We start from the raw sequence: 22710 nt of genomic DNA on the forward strand, positions 1-22710 counted from the left end.
CACAAAGAAGTGGGAGTCAAGTTATTCTCCAAAGCACCTGAGGGTAGGACAAGAAGCAATGGATGGAAACTGATCAAGGAGAGAAGCAACTTAGAACTAAGGAGGAATTTCCCGACAGTTAGAACTGTCAGGAATCCGTGGAACAACTTGCCTCCAAAAGTTGTGGATGCTCCAACACTGGAAGTTTTTAAGAAGAGATTGGACAACCATTTGTCTGAAATGGTGTAGGGTTTCCTGCCTAAGCAGAGGGTTGGACTAGAAGACCTCCAAGGTCCCTTCCAACTCTTCTGTTATTCTGTTAAATGTGCTGGACTTCAACTCCCAGAACCCTTCAACTCCCAGACCTGACTGAGGTATTCTGGGGGTTGAAGTCCAGCACACCTGAGGTAGAGAATTGGCAAATGACTGTTCTGGAAAAAAATTAAAAGAGAGAAAAGGTAGATTAAAAAACAAATCAGCCAGCGAGGCATGCAAAGATTGGATAGAAAGCATTTATATTCAAAATAGGAAAGGGTGAGAAGGGAGGGGAGAAACATTCACTGGTGCAGCTCAGACAGATGCGTCCAGGCAATGCCTCTGGCATACTAATAGGCATTCCCTGAAGCCCAGCGTGTGGGTGTGCATGTGTGAGCATTAAGAGTGAGCGCAGAGAAGGCTGGCGTGCCAGGATAATTAACTTAGAAACGATCTTCATCATTATTCCAGTCTACCTTGGACAAGCTGTGTGCAGGAATCTTGGTCCCTTAAATGTCGAAAACAGAAACGTTGAACTTGAATCAGGACAGGGGGTCCTCACCTTACGACGGTCACTTCACGGCTGCCTGAACTTATGGCAGGCCTCCCGACAGCTGCTTGCAACCCAGTGTACCAATGGCTCTCTCCTTGCGGTCACGTGACCACATTTGGGGCCCTTGGCAACCGGCCCGCATTTATGACGCTTTGCAGTGTCCCACATTCACACGAGTGATTGATGTTTGTTGCCAGAAAATGGGCATTTGGGTTTCCACTCCCCCCCCAGCCCCGCAAAAAAAAGAAAAAAGAAAACCCATCATTTATTGACAACAGTTCGAAAAAAAGTGAATTATGATCATTTTTCACACTTTAGATCAGAGGTCTCCAAACTTGGCCACTTTAAGGCTTGTGCACTTCAACTCCCAGAATTCTCCAGCCACCATAGCTGGCTGGAGAATTCTGGGAGTTGAAGTCCACAAGCCTTAAAGTGGCCAAGTTTGGGGACACCTGCTTTAGATTATTGCAGCATTCCCATGGTCAATGTGATCGAAATTCAGATGCTTGGCAACTGACTCATACTTATGATGGTTGCAATGTCCCAGGGTCACATGATCTACCTGTTATGACTTTTTGTTCAAGCCAAGTCAATGGGGAAACCAGATTCACTTAACAACTGTGTTACTCATATACAGTAACAACTGCAGTGATTCACTTAACAACTGGGGCAAGAAAGGTCGTAAAATGGGGCAAAACACGCTTAACAGCCTAGTGACAGAAATTTTGGGCTTGTGGTCATAAGTCAGGAACCATCTCTATAGTTGAGGTGGTCCTCAACCTTATGACCACAACTGAGCCCATAATGTATGTTGTTAAGTGAGATGGTTGTTAAGTGATTTTTGCCCCATTTTACGACATTTCTTGCCCAGTGAATCACTGCAGTTGATCAGTTAGTAACCTGGTCGTTAAGTGAATCTGGTTTCCCTGTTGATTTGGCTTGCAAAAGGGGGAATCACATGACCTCTGGATGCTGCAACTATTGTAAGTATGAACCAGTTGGCAAGCATCTGAATTTTGATCATGCGATCATGGGGATGCTGCAAAGGTCGTAAGTGTAAAAAACGGGGGCAAGCCATTTTTTTCAGTGCCACTGTAACTTCGAAGGGTCACTAAACGAACTGTTGTAAGTCGAGGACTCCTAGTATTCCCCTTCCACCATTATTTTACCATCCTTTTGAGCACAGAGAGATGGGGAAGGGAATGGTAAGAATAGAATTCTTTATTGGCCAAGTGTGATTGGACACACAAGGAATTTGTCTTTGGTGCATAAGCTCTCAGTGTACACAAAAGAAAAGATTCATTCGTCAAGAGTCAAGAATCATCAGGTACAACACTTAATAATAGTCATAGGGTACAATAAGCAATCAAAGCATACTAGGAAACAGTCAATATAAATCGTAAGGATACAAGCGAAAAAGTTACAGTCATACAGTCGCAAGTGGGAGGGTCATAAGGAGTGATGAGAAGATTAATAGCAACAGTAGTGCAGACTTTGTAAATAGTTGGACAGTGTTGAGGGAATGATTTGTTTAGCAGAGTGATGGCATGGTCATGGAAAAAACTGTCTTTGTGTCTAGTTGTTCTGGTGTGCAGGGCTCTATAGCGTCGTTATGAGGGAAGGAGTTGAAACAGTTTATGTCCGGGATGTGAGGGGTCTGTAGATATTTTCACAGCCCTCTTTTTGACTCGTGCAGTATACAGGTCCTCGATTGAAGGCAGGTTGGTAGTAATTGTTTTTGCTGCAGTCCTAATTATCCTCTGAAGTCTGTGTCTGTCCTGTTGGGTTGCAGAACCAAACCAGACAGTTATAGAGGTGCAGATGACAGACTCAATAATTCCTCTGTAGAACTGGATCAGCAGCTCCTTGGGAAGTTTGAGCTTTCTGAGTTGGCGCAGAAAGAACATTCTTTGTTGTGCTTTTTTGATGACGTTTTTGAAGTTAGGTGTCCATTTTAGGTCATGTGATATAGTAGAACCTCGAAATTTGAAAGTCTCCACTGTTGATACTGTGTTGTCTAGTAGTGTAAGAGGTGGTAGTATGGGAGGATTTCTTCTAAAGTCTACCACCATTTCTACGGTTTTGAGTGTGTTCGGTTCCAGATTGTTCCGGTTACACCACGAGGCAAGTTATATAACCTCCTGTCTATATGCGGATTCATCGTTGTCTCGAATGAGACCAATCACTGTTGTGTCATCAGCAAACTTCAGCATTTTAAAAGATGGGTCGTTTGAGATGCAGTCATTGGTATATAGGGAGAAGTGGAGAAAGCACACAGCCTTGGCGGGGGGGCCCTTGTGCTGATTGTACAGGTATCAGATGTGATTCTGCCTAGCTTCACCTGCTGCTTCCTGTCTGTTAAGAAAAAACTGTTCGGAAAAAAAACTGTCCTTGTGTCTAGTTGTTCTGGTGTGCAGTGCTCAGTTTATAGCATCGTTTTGAGGGTAGGAGTTGAAACAGTTTATGTCCAGGATGTGAGGGGTCTGTAAATATTTTCACAGCCCTCTTTTTGACTCAGGCAGTAAACAGTGTAGTCCAACAGGTGAACAAACCTAATGCATGGGTTTGTATGACTTAATGCTTAAGTAGGTTTGTTACATCACCGCATCTGGACCAACATGCTAAGCCTGATAAATTTTAACCGAGCCTGCTGGTTAGTTTATGCTTCAATGTATCCATGAGCTGAGAAAATGAGAATGCAGTAACTAACTTTAACATATTCAGTGAACACAGTTGGGGATAGAAAACAGTCCAGAGTGGATGACACACTCCAATGGGTCTTTATCAGGAGGATTAGCATATTTGGGTTCTGCAGGGGGTTGATTTAGCTTCCAACAGATCATGGGATGCTGCAGTCATCGTAAATACATGCATGCTTTTTACCAAGCGCCCCAAATTATCATGTGGCCTTAGGGATGCTGCCATGTCATGAATGCAAGAACCGGTTATAAGTCCCTTTTTTCCCCAGTATCATTGTAACTTTGAACAGTCACAAAATAAATAGTTGTAAGTAAATCAAGGACTGTCTGTATTATTTCTATGGCTATGGGCTTTTTACAGAACACAGAATAACAGAGTTGGAAGGGACCCTGGAGGTCTTCTAGTCCCACCCCCTGCTCAAGCAAGAACCCTATACCAGTGACTGAGTGTCCAAAGTGTGCACGCACCCTCAAAATGCAATGCATGCGTGTCCCCTGTGCATGCGCCTCGTCCCTGCATGCATCCTGCATATGTGTGCATGGCCCCTGTGCATGTGCATGTCCCCTTCACATGTGCATGTCCACCTGACCGGTGGGAGGTGCATGCCCTATACCATTTCAAGCAAAGTGTCCAATTTCTTTTTAAGAAATTGGACACTTTTTAAGAGTGTCCAATTTCTTTTTAAGAACCTCCAGTGATGGAGCATTCGCAACTTCTGGAGGCAAGTTGTTCCAATGATTAATTGTTCTCACTGACGGGGAAATTTCTCTTTAGTGGTAGGTTGCTTCTCCCCTTGATTAGTTTCCATCAGTTGCTTCTTGTTCTTTGGGGAATAGGTTGACGTTGACCCCCTCTTCTTTGTGGCAGCCCCTGAGATACTGGAACACTGCTATCAGGTCACCCCACTAGTCCTTCTTTCTTTTCATTAAACTTCATTAATATTCCAGCAACTGTTCTTCATATGTTTTAGCTTCCAAGTCCCCTAATCAACTTTGGGGTGTTTTGAGTCCATTTTTAAGGAGCTGCAACTGAAGCAGTGGTGGGATTCCAAATTTGTTACTACCAGTTCTGTGGGCATGGCTTGGTGGGTGTGGCAGGGGAAGGTTACTGCAAAATCCCCATTCCAGAAGTGGTATTCAGCAGGTTCTGACCAGTTCTGGAGAACCGGTATGGGGAAATTTTGAGTAGTTTGGAGAACCGGCAAATGCCACCTCTGACTGGCCCCGCCCCCACCTATTCTCTGCCTCCCGAGTCCCAGCTGATCAGCTGGGTCTTCTTTGGTTGCCCTGCCCAGGAGAACGGAGCTGAAAAGCAGGTTAGCAGAGTGGGAAGGGAAATGGGGATTTTATAGTATCCTTCCCCTGCCACGCCCACCAAGCCACACCTACAGAACTGGTAATTAAAAAAAATGAATCCCACCACTGCCCTATTTCCTCCCCACTCCACTAACCTGCTTCCCAGCTCCATTCTCCTGTGCAGGGCAAAAAAGAAGAAGCAGCCAGTCAACTGGGACTCGGGAGGCAGAGAATAGATGGGAGTGGGGCCAGTCAGAAGGTGGGATTTGCTGATTAAATAACAGATAACAGATAATCAGAGTTGGAAGGGACCTTGTAGGTCATCTAGTCCACCTCCCGCCACCCAAGCGGGAGACCCTACACCATTTCTGACAGATGAAAGTCCAATCTCTTCTTGAAAGTCTCAAGTTATGACGCTCCCACAACTTCCGAGGGCAACTTCTGTTCCACTGGTTGATTGTTCTCACTATCAGAAAGTTTCTCCTTATTTCCAGGTGAAATCTCTCCTTGTTCAGTTTCCAAACTACTCCAAATACTCAAACTTTCCGCTACCGGTTCTCCAGAACTGGTCAGAACCTGCTGAACACCCACCTCTGTACTGATGGGCTATTCTCCTAAAGCCACTCCTAAAACAGACGATGGAGAAGAATAGGAGAAGGGGCAGACCCTCAATTTTCTCTGGGTGAAACCCACGCTCTGCTTCCCCGAGCCAACTTCCCTCCACGCCTCTCTGATTGAGAAGGCAGGATTTAATGGGCAATTATTGCAAAGGCTCTGAGCTGCATGCTGGTTCGTGGGCCCAGGGACTCCATTTTCCTTTTGTCACACAAAGAGGCTGGCGCATTCCCTGGCCAGGCGGGCTGATTTATGAAGGGGCTGCTGGAAAGAGGAGGGAGACAGACACGGCACGCCGCCTCTTTCAAGTCCTCTCTCTTTAAATAAAACGAAGCGCCTGCCCTTGTTTACTACTGGTATCTCAGGCTGGGTGATAAATCCCAGCATGTCCCTTTTCCCCTCCCTTGTTGTTATCCCAGGAAATTGTTTAGGGGGAAATGCCATGCAGCTGCAAATAAGCAATTCACAACTTCGGGGCGAAAGTCTTCTCGGCTCCCCAGAAAAGCATTTGGGGAAGCAGAACAAAAGCTCCGGCTAATTAAGGATGATGGGTGAGCAGCCTCAGGAAATCCCAAGCTGAAATAGTAGCAGTTGTGCTGACCCACAAAGAAGAAACAACTGATGTCAACTCCTTTCATCCCTGGCTGTTTTGAAGACCGGAGGCCAGGGGTGTTCACAGCTGCAAGCCACAAGAGCCATGTGTGCACTATGGCAGGGGTCGCCAACCTTTTGGACCTCAGGGACCAACAAACTCATAATTTTAAATCCTGTGGACTAGAGATCCTGGGAAAATCCCAAAAAAGTCTGCAGTAAAATTCTACACCCTGTTTTCCTACCGATCGATCATTCTTTATTTGGGATCGCAGGATACCAACTTCAGCTCCGTTCTCAGGGGGAGAGAGGGAGAGACTTTTGGCTTCATGCAAGGAAAGCAGCAGAAGCAGCAGAAGTCTTTCTTTCTCTCCCCCAAACTCCGCCAGAAATGAGTCTTGGCCGGTGCAGCCTCTTGGAGTAGGATGCCTTGCAGGGTCCCAAAGACTCATTTCTGGTGGAGTTTAGGGGAGAGAAACAAAGACTTTTGCTGCTTTCCTTGCGTGCAGCCAAAAGCAGAAGAAAAAAGCAGAAAGAAGCAGCCTGGTGGCCAGGCCAGGTGTGTGAGGCAAGTGGGGCAAGTTCCCCCACTTCTGCCCTTTCCCCCCTCCCCTCACTACCTCGTGTTGTTCGCAATGCAAGTGACACAAGCCTTGTGTTCCCACGGGTCATGTGGGCAGCGCAGCCTTGTGTTCCCGCGCAGCCTGGATTAATTGCTTTGGGGGTGACATTTCTCTGAGGTCCACCAAAATTTTCTCGTGGACCACCAGCGGTCCCCAGCTGACTGGTTGGCAACCACTGCACTATGGCATTGTCATACACATATAGGTAAGTTCTTGACTTACCACCACAACCGAGCCCAACATTTCTGCTGCTAAGGGAGACACATGTTAAGTGAGTTTTCCTCGTTTTAAGACTTTTCGTGCCGCTGTTGTTAGGTGGATCGCTGCAATGGTTAAGGTAGCAGCACGGTTTTTAAGTGAATCCATTTTCCCTGTTGACTTGGCTTGTCAAACGGTCACCATGGGCCCAGGATACTGGAACCATCATAAATAGGAACCAGCTGTGCCAAGCATCCTAATTTTGATCACGTGGTTGCGGGGATGCTGCAATCAAGGGTCGTCAGTGTGAAACCCGGTCACAAGTCACTTTTTTCCATTTTGTTGTAACTTTGAATGGTCACTAAATGAACTGTTATTAAGTCGAGGATGACCTGGTGTAACGGTGATGCTGACCCACAAAGTAGAAACAACTGAGGTAAGCAGTTTTCATCCCTGGCTGTTTTGAAGATTGTAGACAAGGGGCATTTGTAGCTGCAAGCCACAAGGGCCACGTGTACACTACAGCATTGTCATGCAAATACCACCGTGACTGCTCTGACTCAGGCTTCCCAAGACCACGAAGCAGCCTCCTCGTCCCAATAAAACCCCTTTTATTCAGGTTAAAGGGAATTCCTCTCCAGCAAAGTCCCAGAAAACAGTCTTTCATGAGATTTCACAACTACGGATCTTTAACAGGCTTGGAGAGTTGCCAGGCCAATCGCTTCTAAACGCCACACTATAGCAGCAATTACTTGGCAAGAAGTCAAGAACAGATGTTCACTCTAATGAACTAATTGTCTCCTGCAAACCCCACTCCCCTTCCGCTCCTCTTTTATTCCCTATGGGAGGGGCCATTCACCGTCCACCTGAGCCTTTACTCCTGAGTCGGTCCTTGTTCCGTAACTGTTCCCTTCTCCTGGCAGCTCTGCGCATATGCACACTGGGAACAGGCTCCCGCTGTTCTTCTGCCCCACTGATCTCCGACTCCGAAGGCAGCTGATAACTGTCAGACGGCCCTGGCCCGATTTCCGCCTCTGACGCAGAGCACTTGTCCGAGCCTTCCCCAGACTCTAGGACTGGCCCATGTTCCTCCCCAACCTCCTCACTGTCCGGATGTGCCGCCAGTTCTGCGGGAGGGCCACAACAGTGAGATACATGCTTCCTGACATCTGATGTAGGGAGAGACGTTGGGACATTTGCAAGAGGACATCTGTGCACATGTATCGTCATTGACTCTCTCCCATGCATGCCTCTGCTGTAGACACAGCCTGAGGTGCAGGGGTGGGATTCAAATTTTTAACAACTGGTTCTATAGGCGTGGCTTAGGTGGTGGGCATGGTTTGGTGGTCATGTGACTGGGTGGACGTGGCTTGGTGGTCATGTTATTGGCTGGGCGTGGCCAACTCAATATCATTCACATCGAGGCACACATCTCCTCGCCTGGCCTCTCATGACTGTGGGGATGCTGCAACAGTCGTAAGTGTGAAAAAGGGTCATAAGTCACTTTTTTCAGTGCCATTGTAACTTTGAATGGTCACTCCACACAAGCAAAGTATCAGCAAAAGAGGGGGAAAAAACTCCAGAGAAATTCCTGAGACAGGAAGTCTAGTCCTGCCAAGAATGTAATAAGGGGTTAACAGAGAGGCAGTTTCTGTAAGCAACACCAGAATGTTTCCTTCCTGCCTTCCTTACAGGATTAGGCCAGTAATTTCTTCTAACAACCGGTTCTCCGAACTGCTTAGAATGTTAACAACCAGTTCTAGCGAATAGGTGCGAACTGGTAGAATCCCACCTCTGTGCAGGTGACCAGAGACAATGTGACAACAATGGCCCTAGTTCTGCTTTTGGGAGAGAACACAGGAAATCCTTGTCTTACAGTCATTTCTTTGAAGTTACAGCAGCACTGAAAAAAGTGATTTAGGACTGGTCCTCGCCCTTACTACCATTGCAGCATCCCCATGGTGATGTCATCAAAATTCAGGTGCGTGGCAACTGGCATCTACAGGTAATCCTCCATTTACGACCACAATGGAGCCCCAAATTTATGTTGTTAAATGAGACATCGGTTAAAGTGACATCGGTCGCCCCCATTTTATAATCTTTCTGGCCACCCTTCTTCAGTGAATCACGGCAGCTGATAAGTTACTAATTCCGTTGTTAAGTGAATCTGGCTTCCCATTGGCTTCACTTGTCAGGAGGTCGCAAAGGGGATCCCGTGGGGGAGGGGGATTCAAATTTTTAAATAACCGGTTCTGTGGGCGTGGCTCGGTAGGCGTGGCTCGGTGGGCGTGGCCATGTGACTGGGTGGACGTGGCTCTCTCTTTTTTTTGCAGCAAACCCTCCTCGGGGGTTTGCCTCCTGGGCCTCAGGGAGTGTCCTGGGGAGGCATTTTTGCTCCTAGAAGGCTTCCCTGGGGCCTAGGAAGGAAAAAAATGGAGCCTGAGGGGCGCAGCTCCCCCCTGTGCTCCAGTTTTGAGCCTCCTGGGCCTCAGGGAGCATCCGGGGGCGTTTTGCTCCTAGAAGGCTTCCCTGAGGCCCAGGAAAGCAAAAAATGGAGCGCTGGGGGCAGCTTCCCCACCACCTGCAAGCCCCGCTTTGCCTCCTAGGCCTCAGGGAAGCTTCCTGGGCGAAGCAGTAAGACAGTGAGGGGGATCCTGGCACAGCTGATTGTCAGAACAGATGATCATCAGGAGGGGAAAAAAAGAAATACCTTAAGGCAGGGGTGTCCAACCTTGGCAACTTTAAGACTTGTGGACTTCAACTCCCAGAATTCCTCAGCCAGCTTTGCTGGCTGAGGAATTCTGGGAGTTGAAGTCCACAAGTCTTAAAGTTGCCACGGTTGGACACCCCTGCCTTAAGGAGTGACTGGGAGGGGGAGAACTCAATCAGCGATGTTGGGCCTGCACGGGATGACGCGCATGCGCGATAAGGGCTGACTGGGAGGGGCGGGCGGGGAGCCAGGCGTACAATTTGCCGGTCTCCCGAACGGCGCAGCATCCTAACAACTGGTTCTATAGAACCGGTCCAAACAGGTAGAATCCCACCCCTGGGATCCCATGACCTTGGGGACACAGCAACGGTAATAAATGCAAACCGGTTGCCAAGCATCTGAATTTTGATCACGCGACCCTGGGGATGCTGCCAAGGTCGTAAGTGGGATAACCAGTCCTAACTCACTTTTTCCATGCAGTGGTAACTTTGAACGGTCACTAGATGAACTGTTTGTAAGTCGAGGACTAGTGTATTTATTATGGTTGCAGTCTCCCAGGGATGCATGATCAACATCGGCCACCTTCCCAGTCAGCTTCTGACAAGGCAAAGTCAATGGGGGAAGCTGGATTGGTTTAATGATGTCATGATTCACTTAACGATTTCAGTGATTTGCTTAACAACCCCAGCAAAAATCAGACCTGACTCACTCACCGATGGCCTTGTTTTCCTATGTTGTGCCATCCTATGTGTGTGAAGCGGTTGCCTTGTTTCTCCAACGTGCAGATCTGCGCAAGTCTCACTGCGTTGTACTGCATATATCACACTGCTCAGTTTGTACCTGGGTGTTTTATCCTTGGGGTTAAAAAGTCTTGTAGAGATTCTCAGTCATCCAGGAAAGATGGCAGACCACAGCCCTACTCAGGTGACTCTAAGGACACAGATAAACCTGCAAGTGCTTCAAGTACCTTTTAAAAGCATGCCGGTTACCAGCTGTCTACAAGGAATATAAATCTTTCCATTCCCCACTATCCTGTCAGAGCTGAAGAAGCTCCTTGGATGAGAAGCGAAACATCTTCAAAAGAAAAAACAAGAGAGTCCAGTTGCCTCCTGAAAAAGCACCTTTGGGATATCCTTGGGGTTGGACAAGCTTCTGCCTTAGTGTATTCTTGGGTTTGAAGTTTGCATGTATTCTGTGTTGGTTGAAAATCCTCCTGAGCTTTTTTTGGATATTCCTGCAATGTATGGAATGGTAACTTTGCTTCGTTTATTGTTCTCTTCTTTACTTGTTATGGAGTCCATTTGTGTTTTGAAAAAGCACCTTTGAGACAACCATGACCTGGATGACTGAGATAGACATTTAGATTGGTTGCCACTTATTTTCCAAATACAATTCAATATATTGGCTTCCCTCTTCAAAGTGCTAACTAATTTTAAAGCCTAAGTACCTTAGCAACCTCTCCAGACATTAAGATTGAAACTAGAAACACTGGATATAAATAGTTTCAACAACGTTATAGAGCGTTGCACACCAGAACAACTAGACACAAGGACAGTTTTCTCCCACATGCCATCACTCTGCTTAAACAACTAATTCCCACAACACTGTCAAATTATTTACTAAGAATGTATTACTGTTATTATTCTCATCCTTCCTATTACCTATCTCCTTCTACTTGTGATTATAACCTTGTTGCTTGTATCTTTACAATTTATATTATTTTATTTAGTTTCCTAGTTTGATTTGGATTGCTTATTTAGTATTCTTTGATTATCACTATCACTAAGTGTTGTAATGTTTCATAATGCACGTATTTTTATGTACACTGAGAGCTTATGCACTGAAGACAAATTCCTTGTGCGTCCAATCACACTTGGCCAATAAAGAATTCTATTCTATTCTATTTTAACAAGCTCTGATTGTCAGCAAGCAGGAGAAAGCTTCACCCTGAATTGTTTCTAAACTTCTAAACTGTTGCCTGTTTTTATTGCATTTGAAAAAGTCAAATCCATATCATTTGGACAGCTTTTGGACCAGGTCTGATTCTTAAAGAAGGTTTTGAGTTTCATCTTCTACTTTTCTTGATTTATTGTTTGATTAATTGGATTTACATCACTCTTTCCCCCAGCAGGTCTATGTAGCTCTGTAGGATTCTGCCTTCCAATTATATATCCATAAAAAAAGAAACTTCAGAGGTAGGCTGGGCCGAGAAACACTGACTGGCATTAGATCATTCTTTTCTACTTTGTGAGCTGTGTCTTCGCTTCTATTTGTGTCACTGCAACTTTGATGGTTTTGCCAAGCTGGAAAGCAGGGTATAAATTAAATCAATCCATCAATAATAGGGATGCTTTTGGGAGATGCTGACAGAGAATTGCTCACATTAACAATGCTCTTTTTCCCAGAGACTTGAAAGTCCAGGCACCGATAGGCCAATTGTGCCTTTTTGCAATGCAGACACAGAGACCAGGGAGAGAGGCCATTTAAGCTGGCTTTTGCTGAGAAAATAATTGCAACCATTACTCAGGGTGAAAACCGGCTTCTTACATGAAAAGTTCCTAGTTCACGGTTGTGAATAATAGGGGGTAGCTGAAAACAATTTCTGCCTTCAGACTGGAGAAATCTCTTAGCCTACACTGACCTCATGGATCTGGATTGCATTCACCCTTTATTCAGAAACGTGTGAACTAGAATCTTTGCATTTAAGTGGGGTCTGTGGTTCAGGAAAGAGATTCTCTGCCTGCAGATGAGGTTCTGCCAAAACGTCGCTATAATAAAAGCACAAATATTAAGAGTGGGAAAATACCCGAAGAAACCTAAATACTATATATATATATATATATAGAGATATAAGAGATGATAGATAGATATAGATATATATATATATAGATATAGATAGATAGATAGATAGATAGATAGATAGATAGATAGATAGATAGATAGATAGATAGATAGATACATATACATATACATATACATATACATACATACATACATACATACATATATATATATATATATATATATATATATATATATATATATATATAGGGGGAAAGAGACGAGAGATGATAGATAGATTAGATAGATAGATAGATAGATAGATAGATAGATAGATAGATAGATAGATAGATAGATAGATAGATAGATAAGAGGGAGGGAGGGAGGAAGAGAGAGAGAAAGAGAGAGAGAGAGAGAGATGATATAGATAGATAATATATTCTGGAAGCATCTATAAAATCTTGGCAGTCCCTCTGTGCTTTTAAAATCTTTTTTAAAAGGAGACTGCATCATGCCCAGGACATTTCAAGCAAGCAGAATCCAAATCAAGCAGAAGCAACAAAAATTGAGATGTAATTTTTTTTAAAAAAAAGAAACAAATCCTACAAACCTTTGTAGCAGTAAGCATCAAATTTGGATGCCGGATCCGGGAAGCCAGTCCGGTTTGAGAATTGGTAGGTTGTCCTTACACCAGGTTCATCTCCTCCACATTTCTTCCGTGGGGTTCGGATTGGATAGCGCACACTTCCATCAGCCAGCCACCCTGGGTCACACTGGTCCAGACCTTCCTGCCAGGCGAGGTATAACTGCCCGGTGGTTGCTAGCTGAGCCCCTCGACTCAGGCAATGCTTCTGGGCCATTTGAAATGTCAGCCGGCCCGGGCTGGTTGCATAAAACACTTTTCCTGAAATGGCGGGAAGAACTTCATTAGGTTGGACCCACACAGGACATTATTACACCTCCGGTTTTCCACTGGTATACAGGCAATCCTCGACTTACAACCACAGTAGAGCCCAACATTCATGTTGTTAAGCAAGACAGTTGTTAGGAGTGGTGGCAATGGCCTAGAGGTGGAGCTCTCGCCTCAAAATCAGGAGGCTGTGAGTTCGATCCTAGGTAGAAGCAGATATTTCTCTCTCTGGGCACAATGAGAATATATCTGCTGAACAAAACTCCGCACTGGCAACAGGAAGGGCATCTGGCCAGTAAAATACTCAGCTCCATTCAGTTGCCCAGACTGCGCCCTGCAAGGGATTAGGGGGTCGTTAAAAGATGATGATGAAGCAAGACAGTTAAGTGAGTTTTGCCCCATTTTCTTGCCACGGTTGTTAAGTGAATCACTGCAGGAGTTAAGTTAGTAACATGGTTGTTAAGTGAATCTGGCTTCCCCATGGACTTTGCTTCAATCCAAAAAGAGATCACTCTGGTGGAAAAACAAATCTGGTCACGTTGCCAATTTCAAAAGCCGATACAAAAATTTATGCCACTAGATAAAGACTGAATGCACCAATTATCGCATTAAACAAGAGGAAAACCTTCTACGCACCAATTCCACCCGCGCTTTTTTACAATTTTCTAAACAACAAACTAAAAGACTCAAGGTCCATCCCACCCCTGATAGGACCTGATGGTAAAGACTGCAACGACGACACCATTAAAGCCAACATCTTTAACACATTCTTCGGCTCAGTATTTGTAAACAGCAATGGATCATGCCCAGTATTTCCTAGCCGAACCACAGAAAACTACAATGATCTAATACATATCGATTTTACAGAAGACAATGTTGAAAAAGCACTATGTAATCTAAAACCATCTCTATCTATTGGACCGGATGGAATATGTGCCTACTTCTTAAAAAAGCTATCCACTGCCATAGCAGAACCTCTAAGCATAATCTTTGAAAAATCTTTCAGGACCAGCTCCTTGCCTAACCTATGGTCACAAAGCCACGGTCATCCCCATCTTCAAAAAGGGGCACCCCAGCCTAATTGAAAATTACAGACCAATCTCCTTATGCTGCGTCACCTGTAAAGTCATGGAATCAATTATTAACCAATCCATTATCCTCCACTTAGAGACAAACAACCTACTCTCCAATAAACAATTTGGTTTCAGGAAAAAACTATCCTGTAATCTGCAACTCTTACACTGCAAAAACATATGGACTACACAACTCGATCAGGGCAAAACAATAGAAGCAATCTACATAGACTTCGGTAAAGCCTTTGATTCAGTGGTACACGACAAACTACTCCTAAAACTAAAATCTTATGGTATCTCTGGACAACTGCATACCTGGATAGAAGCATTCCTGTCAAACAGACAACAAATGGTCAAAATTGGGAGTGTCCTATCAAATTCTGTACCTGTCAATAGTGGTGTCCCCCAGGGCAGTGTTCTAGGACCAACTCTCTTCATACTCTACATAAATAACCTCTGTGATCATATTAAGAGCAATTGTGTTCTCTTCGCTGATGATGTAAAGCTGTTCAATGCCGCAGACAATAGTGCTACCCTTCAAAAAGATCTTGACTATGTATCAGAATGGTCAAAGAAATGGCAACTTCAAATCTCAACAAATAAATACTCTGTCTTACATATTGGCAAAAAAAAATCAGAAAATAAAATACAAGCTGAATAATCAAGACCTTGTTGATGATCCAAGCTCTGTAAAGGACTCATCTCTAATGATCTAATTGCTAGAGCCCACTGTAACTACATAGCCAAAAAGGCATTAAGAGTCATTAACCTAATCCTACATAGCTTTTTCTCTGGTAATATCACACACTACTAACTAGAGCATACAAAACATTTGCTAGACCAATACTCGAATACAGCTCATCAGTCTGGAATCCACATTACGTATCTGATATTAGCACAGTTGAGAAAGCCCAGAAATATTTCACAAGAAGAGTTCTCCACTCCTCTACTTGTTGTAGAATACCTTATGCCACCAGACTTGAAATTCTAGACCTAGAAAACCTTGAATTACGCCGTCTTCAGTCTGATCTAAGTATGGTATATAAAATCATACATTGCAATGACTTACCTGTCGATGAATACTTCAGCTTCAACCATAACAACACAAGAGCACACGATAGATACAAACTCAAGGTTAACCGCAACAAACTTGATTGCAGGAAATACGACTTCAGCAACAGAGTGGTCAATGTCTGGAATACTCTACCTGACTCTGTGGTTTCTTCCCCAAACCCCAAAAACTTTAACCTTAGACTGTCTACTATTGACCTCACCCCTTTCCTAAGAGATCTGTAGGGTGTGTGCATAAGTGCACCAACATGCCTACCGTCCCTGTCCTATTGATTCTTTTATTTTTCTTATATGTACCCATTTCATATATTCATAACTATGTATATACTTATACCTATTATCTTGTAAGTGATTGACAAATAAAAATAAATAAATAAAAAATAAAAATAAAAGGTCACAAAAGGGGGTCACTGCAACCATCATAAATATGCAGCAAGTCGCAAAGCATCCACATTTTGATTGTATGGCCATAGGGATGCTGCAACGGTCGTAAGTGTGGAAAACAGTCCTAAGTCATATTTTTCAGTGCCATTGTAACTTCAAACGGTCACTAAATGAACGGTTGTAAGTCGAGGATTACTCGTAAATTCACACATGGTTTTAGAAACACCTAGCCTTTTCCATATTAGATGTCTAAAATCAGGGGTGGTTGCTTGACTTATGGTCCAGCATATTGTATGAAAAATGGATTTATTCAATAGATAGTCCTTGACTTACATTTGTTTAGCAACCACTCAAAGTTATAACGTCACTGAAAAAATTGGCTTATGATCGATTTTTACACTTATGGCCATTGCACCATTCCCCCATGGTCACGTGATCAAAATTTGGGTATGTGACTGTCCCAGGCTTGTATAATCACCATCTGTAACCTTCTCAGCCAGCTTCCAACAAGCAAAGCCGCATTAACGACCGAATGATTCACTTAGCTTCAGCGATTCACTTAGCAACTGTGGCAACTGTCATAAAATGGGACACAATTCAGAGGACAATTGGGACTGCAGGAAAAACAATTACTACCAACCTGCCTTCCATCGAGGACCTGTATACTGCACGAGTCAAAAAGAGGGCTGTGAAAATATCTACAGACCTCCTCACATCCCGGACATAAACTGTTTCAACTCCTACCCTCAAAAAGACGCTATAGAGCACTGCACACCAGAACAACTAGACACAAGAACAGTTTTTCCCCAAATGCCATCACTCTGCTAAACAAATAATTCCCTCAATGCTGTCCAACTATTTACAAAGTCTGCACTACTATTACTATTAATCTTCTTATCACTCCTTATGACCCATACCCTCCCACTTGTGACTGTATGACTAACTTTGTCGCTTGTATCCTTACTTTTTTTGTTGACTGTTTCTTAGTATGATTTGATTGCTTATTGTACCCTATGACTATTATTAAGTGTTGTACCTGATGATTTTTGACTTTTGACAAATGTATCTTTTCTTTTATGTACACTGAGAGCATTTGCACCAAGACAAGTTCCTTGTGTGTCCAATCACACTTGGCCAATAAATAATTCTATTCCTATTCTACTCCCTTTAACAACTTCAATTGCTTAGCAATTGAAATTTTGGGTTCAATTGTGGTCCTAAGTCCAGGACTATCTGTAAAGGAAGCTCAACTTGCTGCCGGCAGAAAAAAGTACTTTTATTGGAAAGGGTGAGGCTGTTTTCAATGAGATTCCCTTGCCTCTGGTTGTTTAGGTTAAATCTGCCTTTACTTTTGGTTTGTTATTCAGTTTCAAAGAGGCATTTGGGGGGGGGAAAACTTCATTACTTAAGGAACAAAGCTCAGTGAAGATAAGTTGCCCAGCCCTCTTCTCTCCAGACATAAACGAGAGAAAGGTAGCTAAGCAGCAGGCCGATTTATCAAAGCCTTTCCGATTTTTCCCTCAAGGCTCTCGGGAGACAAAACAACAGTTTTGATGGCCTCTTTCATTTCATGAGGAACATTTTCCCCCCCAAAATGGCCGCGTCAGTTCCTTTGGATGGAAGAAACAGAGAGGTCGATGCAACAGTCCTTCAGGATTCGCTTTTGGTCAACGTGTGTGGGTCTGCATGTCACTGTCACCTGTTTCCAAACAACGCTCAAGCAACATTTATCAGCCCGCCACAGACATTTTTGGGATTGTAAATTTTGCCTGCTGGCATCTTGGGAGCCCGAACAATAGCGAGAAGATCCAATTTCAGGTTTGAAAACATGATTGATCGGTGGTAAATAAAAAAGGCTCTTGGCAACCTTTCATGGGTTTCAATGGCAAATCAATCCACTAATGTTGCATTTAATTAGGGAGAACAAATGATAATTGCCAGAGAAGTGGATTAAGGACATCTTGCTCCGGGTTTGAAGTTTTTTTTTTTTTACAGCTTTTCAATTTAAATGTGTTCCTGAACACTGTTATCATTATATTTCATGAACAGCTTTTGTTTGCTGATTTCATTCCCCTGGAGCATGTTTTTCAGGATTTGAAGTTTTGGTGTCACGTACAAGAATCAACATTTAAATCTAGGGTTACATGAAAAAGCACCTGATGATTCTGTAGTTTCAACTTCATTTATTTCCAGACCTTATTCGTGGTTTTTTTTAAAGTTTTGATTCTACCAACTACCAATTACTACCAACCTGCCTTCAATCAAGGACCTGTATACTGCATGAGTCAAAAAGAGGGCTATGCAAATATTTACAGACCCCTCACATCCCAGACATAAACTGTTTCAACTCCTACCCTCAAAACAACGCTATAGAACACTGCACACCAGAACAACTAGACACAAGGAGAGTTTTTCCCCGAACGCCATCACTCTGCTAAACAAATAATTCCCTCAACACTGTTCAACTATTACAAAGTCTGCACTACTAGTACTGTTAATCTTCTCATCACTCCTTATCACCCATCCCCTTCCGCTTATGACTGTATGATTGTAACTTTGTTGCTTGTATCCTTACCATTTTTATTGACTGTTTCCTAGTATGATTTGATTGCTTATTGTACCCTATGACTATCATTAAGTGTTGTACTTTATGATTCTTGACGAATGTATCTTTTCTTTTATGTACACTGAGAGCATTTGCACCAAGACAAATTCCTTGTGTGTCCAAACACACTTGGCCAATAAACAATTCTATTCCATTCCATTCCATTCTATTCCAAGGATGTTGGTTTTTTTGTGTGTGTTTTTAGTTTTAAAACTCACAGGTTTAGTTCTCAAGCTGCCTCTTCGTTTTCCCCATCAACATCTTCCCATTTCATCCTAAAGTCATTCTCTTTTTCCTCCTCTTTTCCCCTTCTTCATGTCCTCTCTGCCTTCCTCCTTTTCTCACCGGCATCTTCTATGTCTGCTTCTCTCTCTCCATCTTCCTTGTCTTTCTTCTTCATCCTCCTCTCTTTTCCCCTCATTCTCTGTTCTCCATCATCTGCTTCCTGCTATTCTTTCTCTTTCTGGTCTCTTTTCTTCCCTCTCTATATGCCACCTTCTGTTCAGCTTCTCTCTTTCATCTTTATCCAATTCTCCTTCCCTATTCATTGCTCTTTAGCCAAACCACAAGTCTAGTCCATCTTAGATTTATTTCTATTGCTGAAGCAACATTCAAATCTCTGTAAAAATGGTCAGACAGAGCTTTATATTAAGCTAGCCAGGATAGGTACCCTGCGGGAAGCCAAATACTTGCTTGAGACCAACATCAAACCCAGTTCTGAATGGAACCTCATCCTATGTCCCCTTCTATGTTTTAATTAACTTTAATTTCCCAAGGATCGGGGATTTCTCATTTGTTTATGTTCCTCTGAAAACACAGACAAGGGATGTACACAAGTTATGTGAAGAATGGATTCAGCAACTTGCTTAAGCCAACACCTTTTGGGTTTACGCAGGACTGGGACAGAAGAAACTCCATTTTGCAACACAAGTGATGTTCAGTTGAGTTATCCAAGATCAAGCCAGCTTCAGCTCTTTTCTAACAATCAGTGACAAGAGTTTCCAAGGAGCCTCTAACAGAGTGGCATTTCATTTCCTTCTGGCAGGTATCATTCAATCAACAGCCATCTGCTCCAAATAGGTCCTTGAAGTCCATTTCAATGCTTCCCAGAATGACCGATAAAAGGTCTCCAAGAAGCCTCAATAGCCTGTCCTACTAGAGTTGCTAGAAAGCGGTGTTTAGAGGCAGATTAATAAACAGGGAGCAAATGTATGATAAAACCCCTTTCCAGTTTTGGAAAAACAGCACCAAGTCATTTCCGTGAAAAATATTTGAGGTTTATTTTGCTCTGTGTTTTAGCTTAGAACAAAGGTGTCAAACTGAAGGCCCGGGGGCCAGATGTGGCCCTCGGGGTGTTTAGATCTGGCCTGCAGGGCCACCTTGGAAAAAACAAAGGATCGGTCCACAGTGCTTCTGCCAGTGAAAACGGAGCTCTAACCTGCATGCGTTCCTCCCAGGGGTAGGATTTGCATCTATTCGCTAGAACCGGTCGTTAACATTCTAAGCAGTTCGGAGAACCGGTTGTAAGAAGAAATTACTGGCCTAATCCTGTAAGGAAGGCAGGAAGGAAACATTCTGGTGTTGCTTACAGAAACTGCCTCTCCGTTAACCCTTGTTACATTCTTGGCAGGACTATACTTCCTGTCTCAGGAACCTCTCTGGAGTTTTTTTCCCCTCCTTTGCTGGTACTTTGCTTGTGTGGAGTGACCATTCAAAGTTACAATGGCACTGAAAAAAGTGACATGACCATTTTTCACACTTACGACTGTTGCAGCATTCCCACAGTAATGAGAAGCCAAACGAAAAGATGCATGCCTCGATGTGAGAGATGTTGAGTTGGCCACACCCAGCCAGTCACATGACCACCAAACCATGCCCACAGAACTGGTTGTTAAAAAATTTGAATCCCACCCCATGTCCCTCCTGAACTCCATTTTCACCGGCAGAGGGTTGCAGGAGGCTGTTGCAGCCGAAAACAGAGCTCGGGAGCCTGTTTTTGCTGGCAGAGCTCTCAGGCCACAACAGGCGCCCCCATGACACGAGTGATGTCATGCTGGCCACGCCTACCCCAGCCCCCAGGTCAAACACATCCCTGATGCGGCCCTCAATGAAATTGAGTTTGACACCCCTGGCTTAGAACGTGCAAATTCCAATAGGACTAGTCATCCTCAATTTACGACCGGTTATGACGGACCTCCCTGGGGATAGCTACAAGCCAGTTCTGAAGGTCTAAGGGCCACCATCTCCACAGTCACATAACTGGATGTTGGGTGTTCAGCAAACAGCCCACATTGATGGCCGTTGACAGCATCCCACAATCACGTGTGACCAAAAACCAAAAACCAGCATCAACTTCTGCTTTTCAGCAAAAAAAAACATTGGCTTGCTTAATGACCGCAGCATTCACTTAACAACCGCCACAAAAAGGTCATAAAATTGGAGCAGTCACCCAGGTGACTTGATTTATGACCATCATGACGGGCATGATGGGCGGGCTCCATTATGCTCATAATTTGAGGACTAACTGTAGGGCTAAAGAGAGAAACCAAAAGAGGCAACTGGGTTTTAAAAGCTGTAGGCAGGTGCTACATTTGCATCCCCGAAATCTTCAACGCGTGCCTTTTGGATGGAAGCCCAAATACTCCACAACCCTAATAATTAAATCAACAATATTTAATGAATTTAATGGAAATGAAACTCAGTTAATTCACTGGGTGTTTGTTTTTTTTCTCCTCCTAGCTCCGCTCACTTTTTAATCTCTGCCTTACCTACCTTTTAGCAGACAGCCTGTGGCCTCCTTACCTGGGGAATTAGCTTTGCATGTTTTATGCATTTTCTGCCTAAATTCCATCCTTTGGAGTTTGGGGGATACAAAGTCAGAGATCCGGAAGACATTCCAAACTCAAAATATTTCAAGCTTGAAATGCCCCATTTCACAGTCAAAAGAATGATTGAGAATTTAAAATACGGGTTTCAATTGTGCTGGAGGTGAACTGATACTGTTCCAACCGTGCCAGAAAAGTCCTGAACGTATAAATGAACCATTCTGAGCCTTCTGGTTGTTCTCCAAAGAGTACGGCTAGTTCTCCATTCATTTAATGACCGTTCAAATTTACGATGGCACTGAAAAAAGTGACTCATGATCACTTTTCACACTTACGAATGATGCAGTGTCCCTGGAATCACACGATCAACATTCAGATACTTAGTAACTGATTTATGATGGTTGCAGTGTCCTGTGATCTTCTGACAAGCAAAGTCGGTTTCACTGAACAACTAACTTATCTAACTAACTTGTTACTAGCTTATCAACTGCAGCAGAGGTGGGTATTCAGCAGGTTCTGACCAGTTCTGGAGAACCAGTAGTGGAAATTTTGAGTAGTTTGGAGAACTGGCAAATGCCACCTCTGACTGGCCCCGCCCACCCCATCTATTCTCCGCCTCCCGAATCCCAGCTGATTGGCTGGGTCTTCTTTGGTTGCCCTGCACAGGAGAACGGAGCTGGAAAGCAGGTTAGTGGGGTGGGGAGGGAATGGGGATTTTGCAGTATCCTTTCCCTGCCACACCCATCAAGACACGCCCATAGAACCGGTAGTAAAAAAAATTTGAATCCCACCACCGAACTGCAGGGATTCACTTAAAAACTGTGTGAAGAAAGGTTGTAAAATGGGGCAAAATTCATTTCACAAATGTCTCAATTAACAACAGGAATTTTGGACTCAATTGTGGCTGTACCTCTGCTGATTCCAGTTGTGCTGGAATTGGTCTAATACCATTCCAGACACGCCAGAAAAGTTCTGAACTTGAAAATGGACCATTTTAGAGCTTTCCGGTTGTTCAAAGTTACTGAAAAAGGGATTTGCAACTGTTTTTCATACTTACAACCCTTGCGGCATTCCCACAGTCACATTATCTACATTCAGAAGCTTGACAGCTGGCTCCTATTTATGATGGTTTCAATGTCCCGGGGTCATGTGATCCCCTTTTGCGACCTTCTGACAAGCAAAGTTGAGGGAGAAGCCAGATTCACTTAACAACCTTATTACTAACTGCAGTGATTCACTTAATAACCGTGGCAAGAAAATGGGGCAAAACTCACTTAACGGTCTTACTTCATCATCATCTTTTAACAACCCCATAATCCCTTGTGGGGTGGAGTCTGGGCAACTGAATGGAGCTAGCAGAGTGTTTACTGGCCGGATGCCCTTCCTGTTGCCAGTGCGGAGTTTTGTTCAGCAGATATAGTCTCATTGTGCCCAGAGAGAGAAATATCTGCTTCTGGAAACGGAGAAGCCAGATGCACTTAACAACCCTGTTGCTAACTTCACAAATGCAGTGATTCACTTAACAACCGGGGCAAGAAAGGC

At 43.9% G+C, this 22710-nt stretch overlaps 1 protein-coding gene across 1 annotated transcript in view; it reads right to left on the reverse strand.

The window, feature by feature from the left end:
* NCAN (neurocan) overlaps nt 1–22710 on the reverse strand; it is a 162895-nt gene that overhangs the window by 56989 nt on the left and 83196 nt on the right. The window contains exon 6 of the mRNA XM_087952674.1: nt 12911–13204. Coding sequence (XP_087808800.1) covers nt 12911–13204 — 294 coding nt within the window. The remainder of the gene's footprint in view (nt 1–12910; nt 13205–22710) is intronic.

The sequence above is a fragment of the Notechis scutatus genome, chromosome 1, assembly GCF_049901735.1.
Source record: "Notechis scutatus isolate UNSWTSFEM ecotype Mainland chromosome 1, rNotScu1.2, whole genome shotgun sequence".
In the NCBI taxonomy this organism is placed as follows: Eukaryota; Metazoa; Chordata; class Lepidosauria; order Squamata; family Elapidae; genus Notechis; species Notechis scutatus.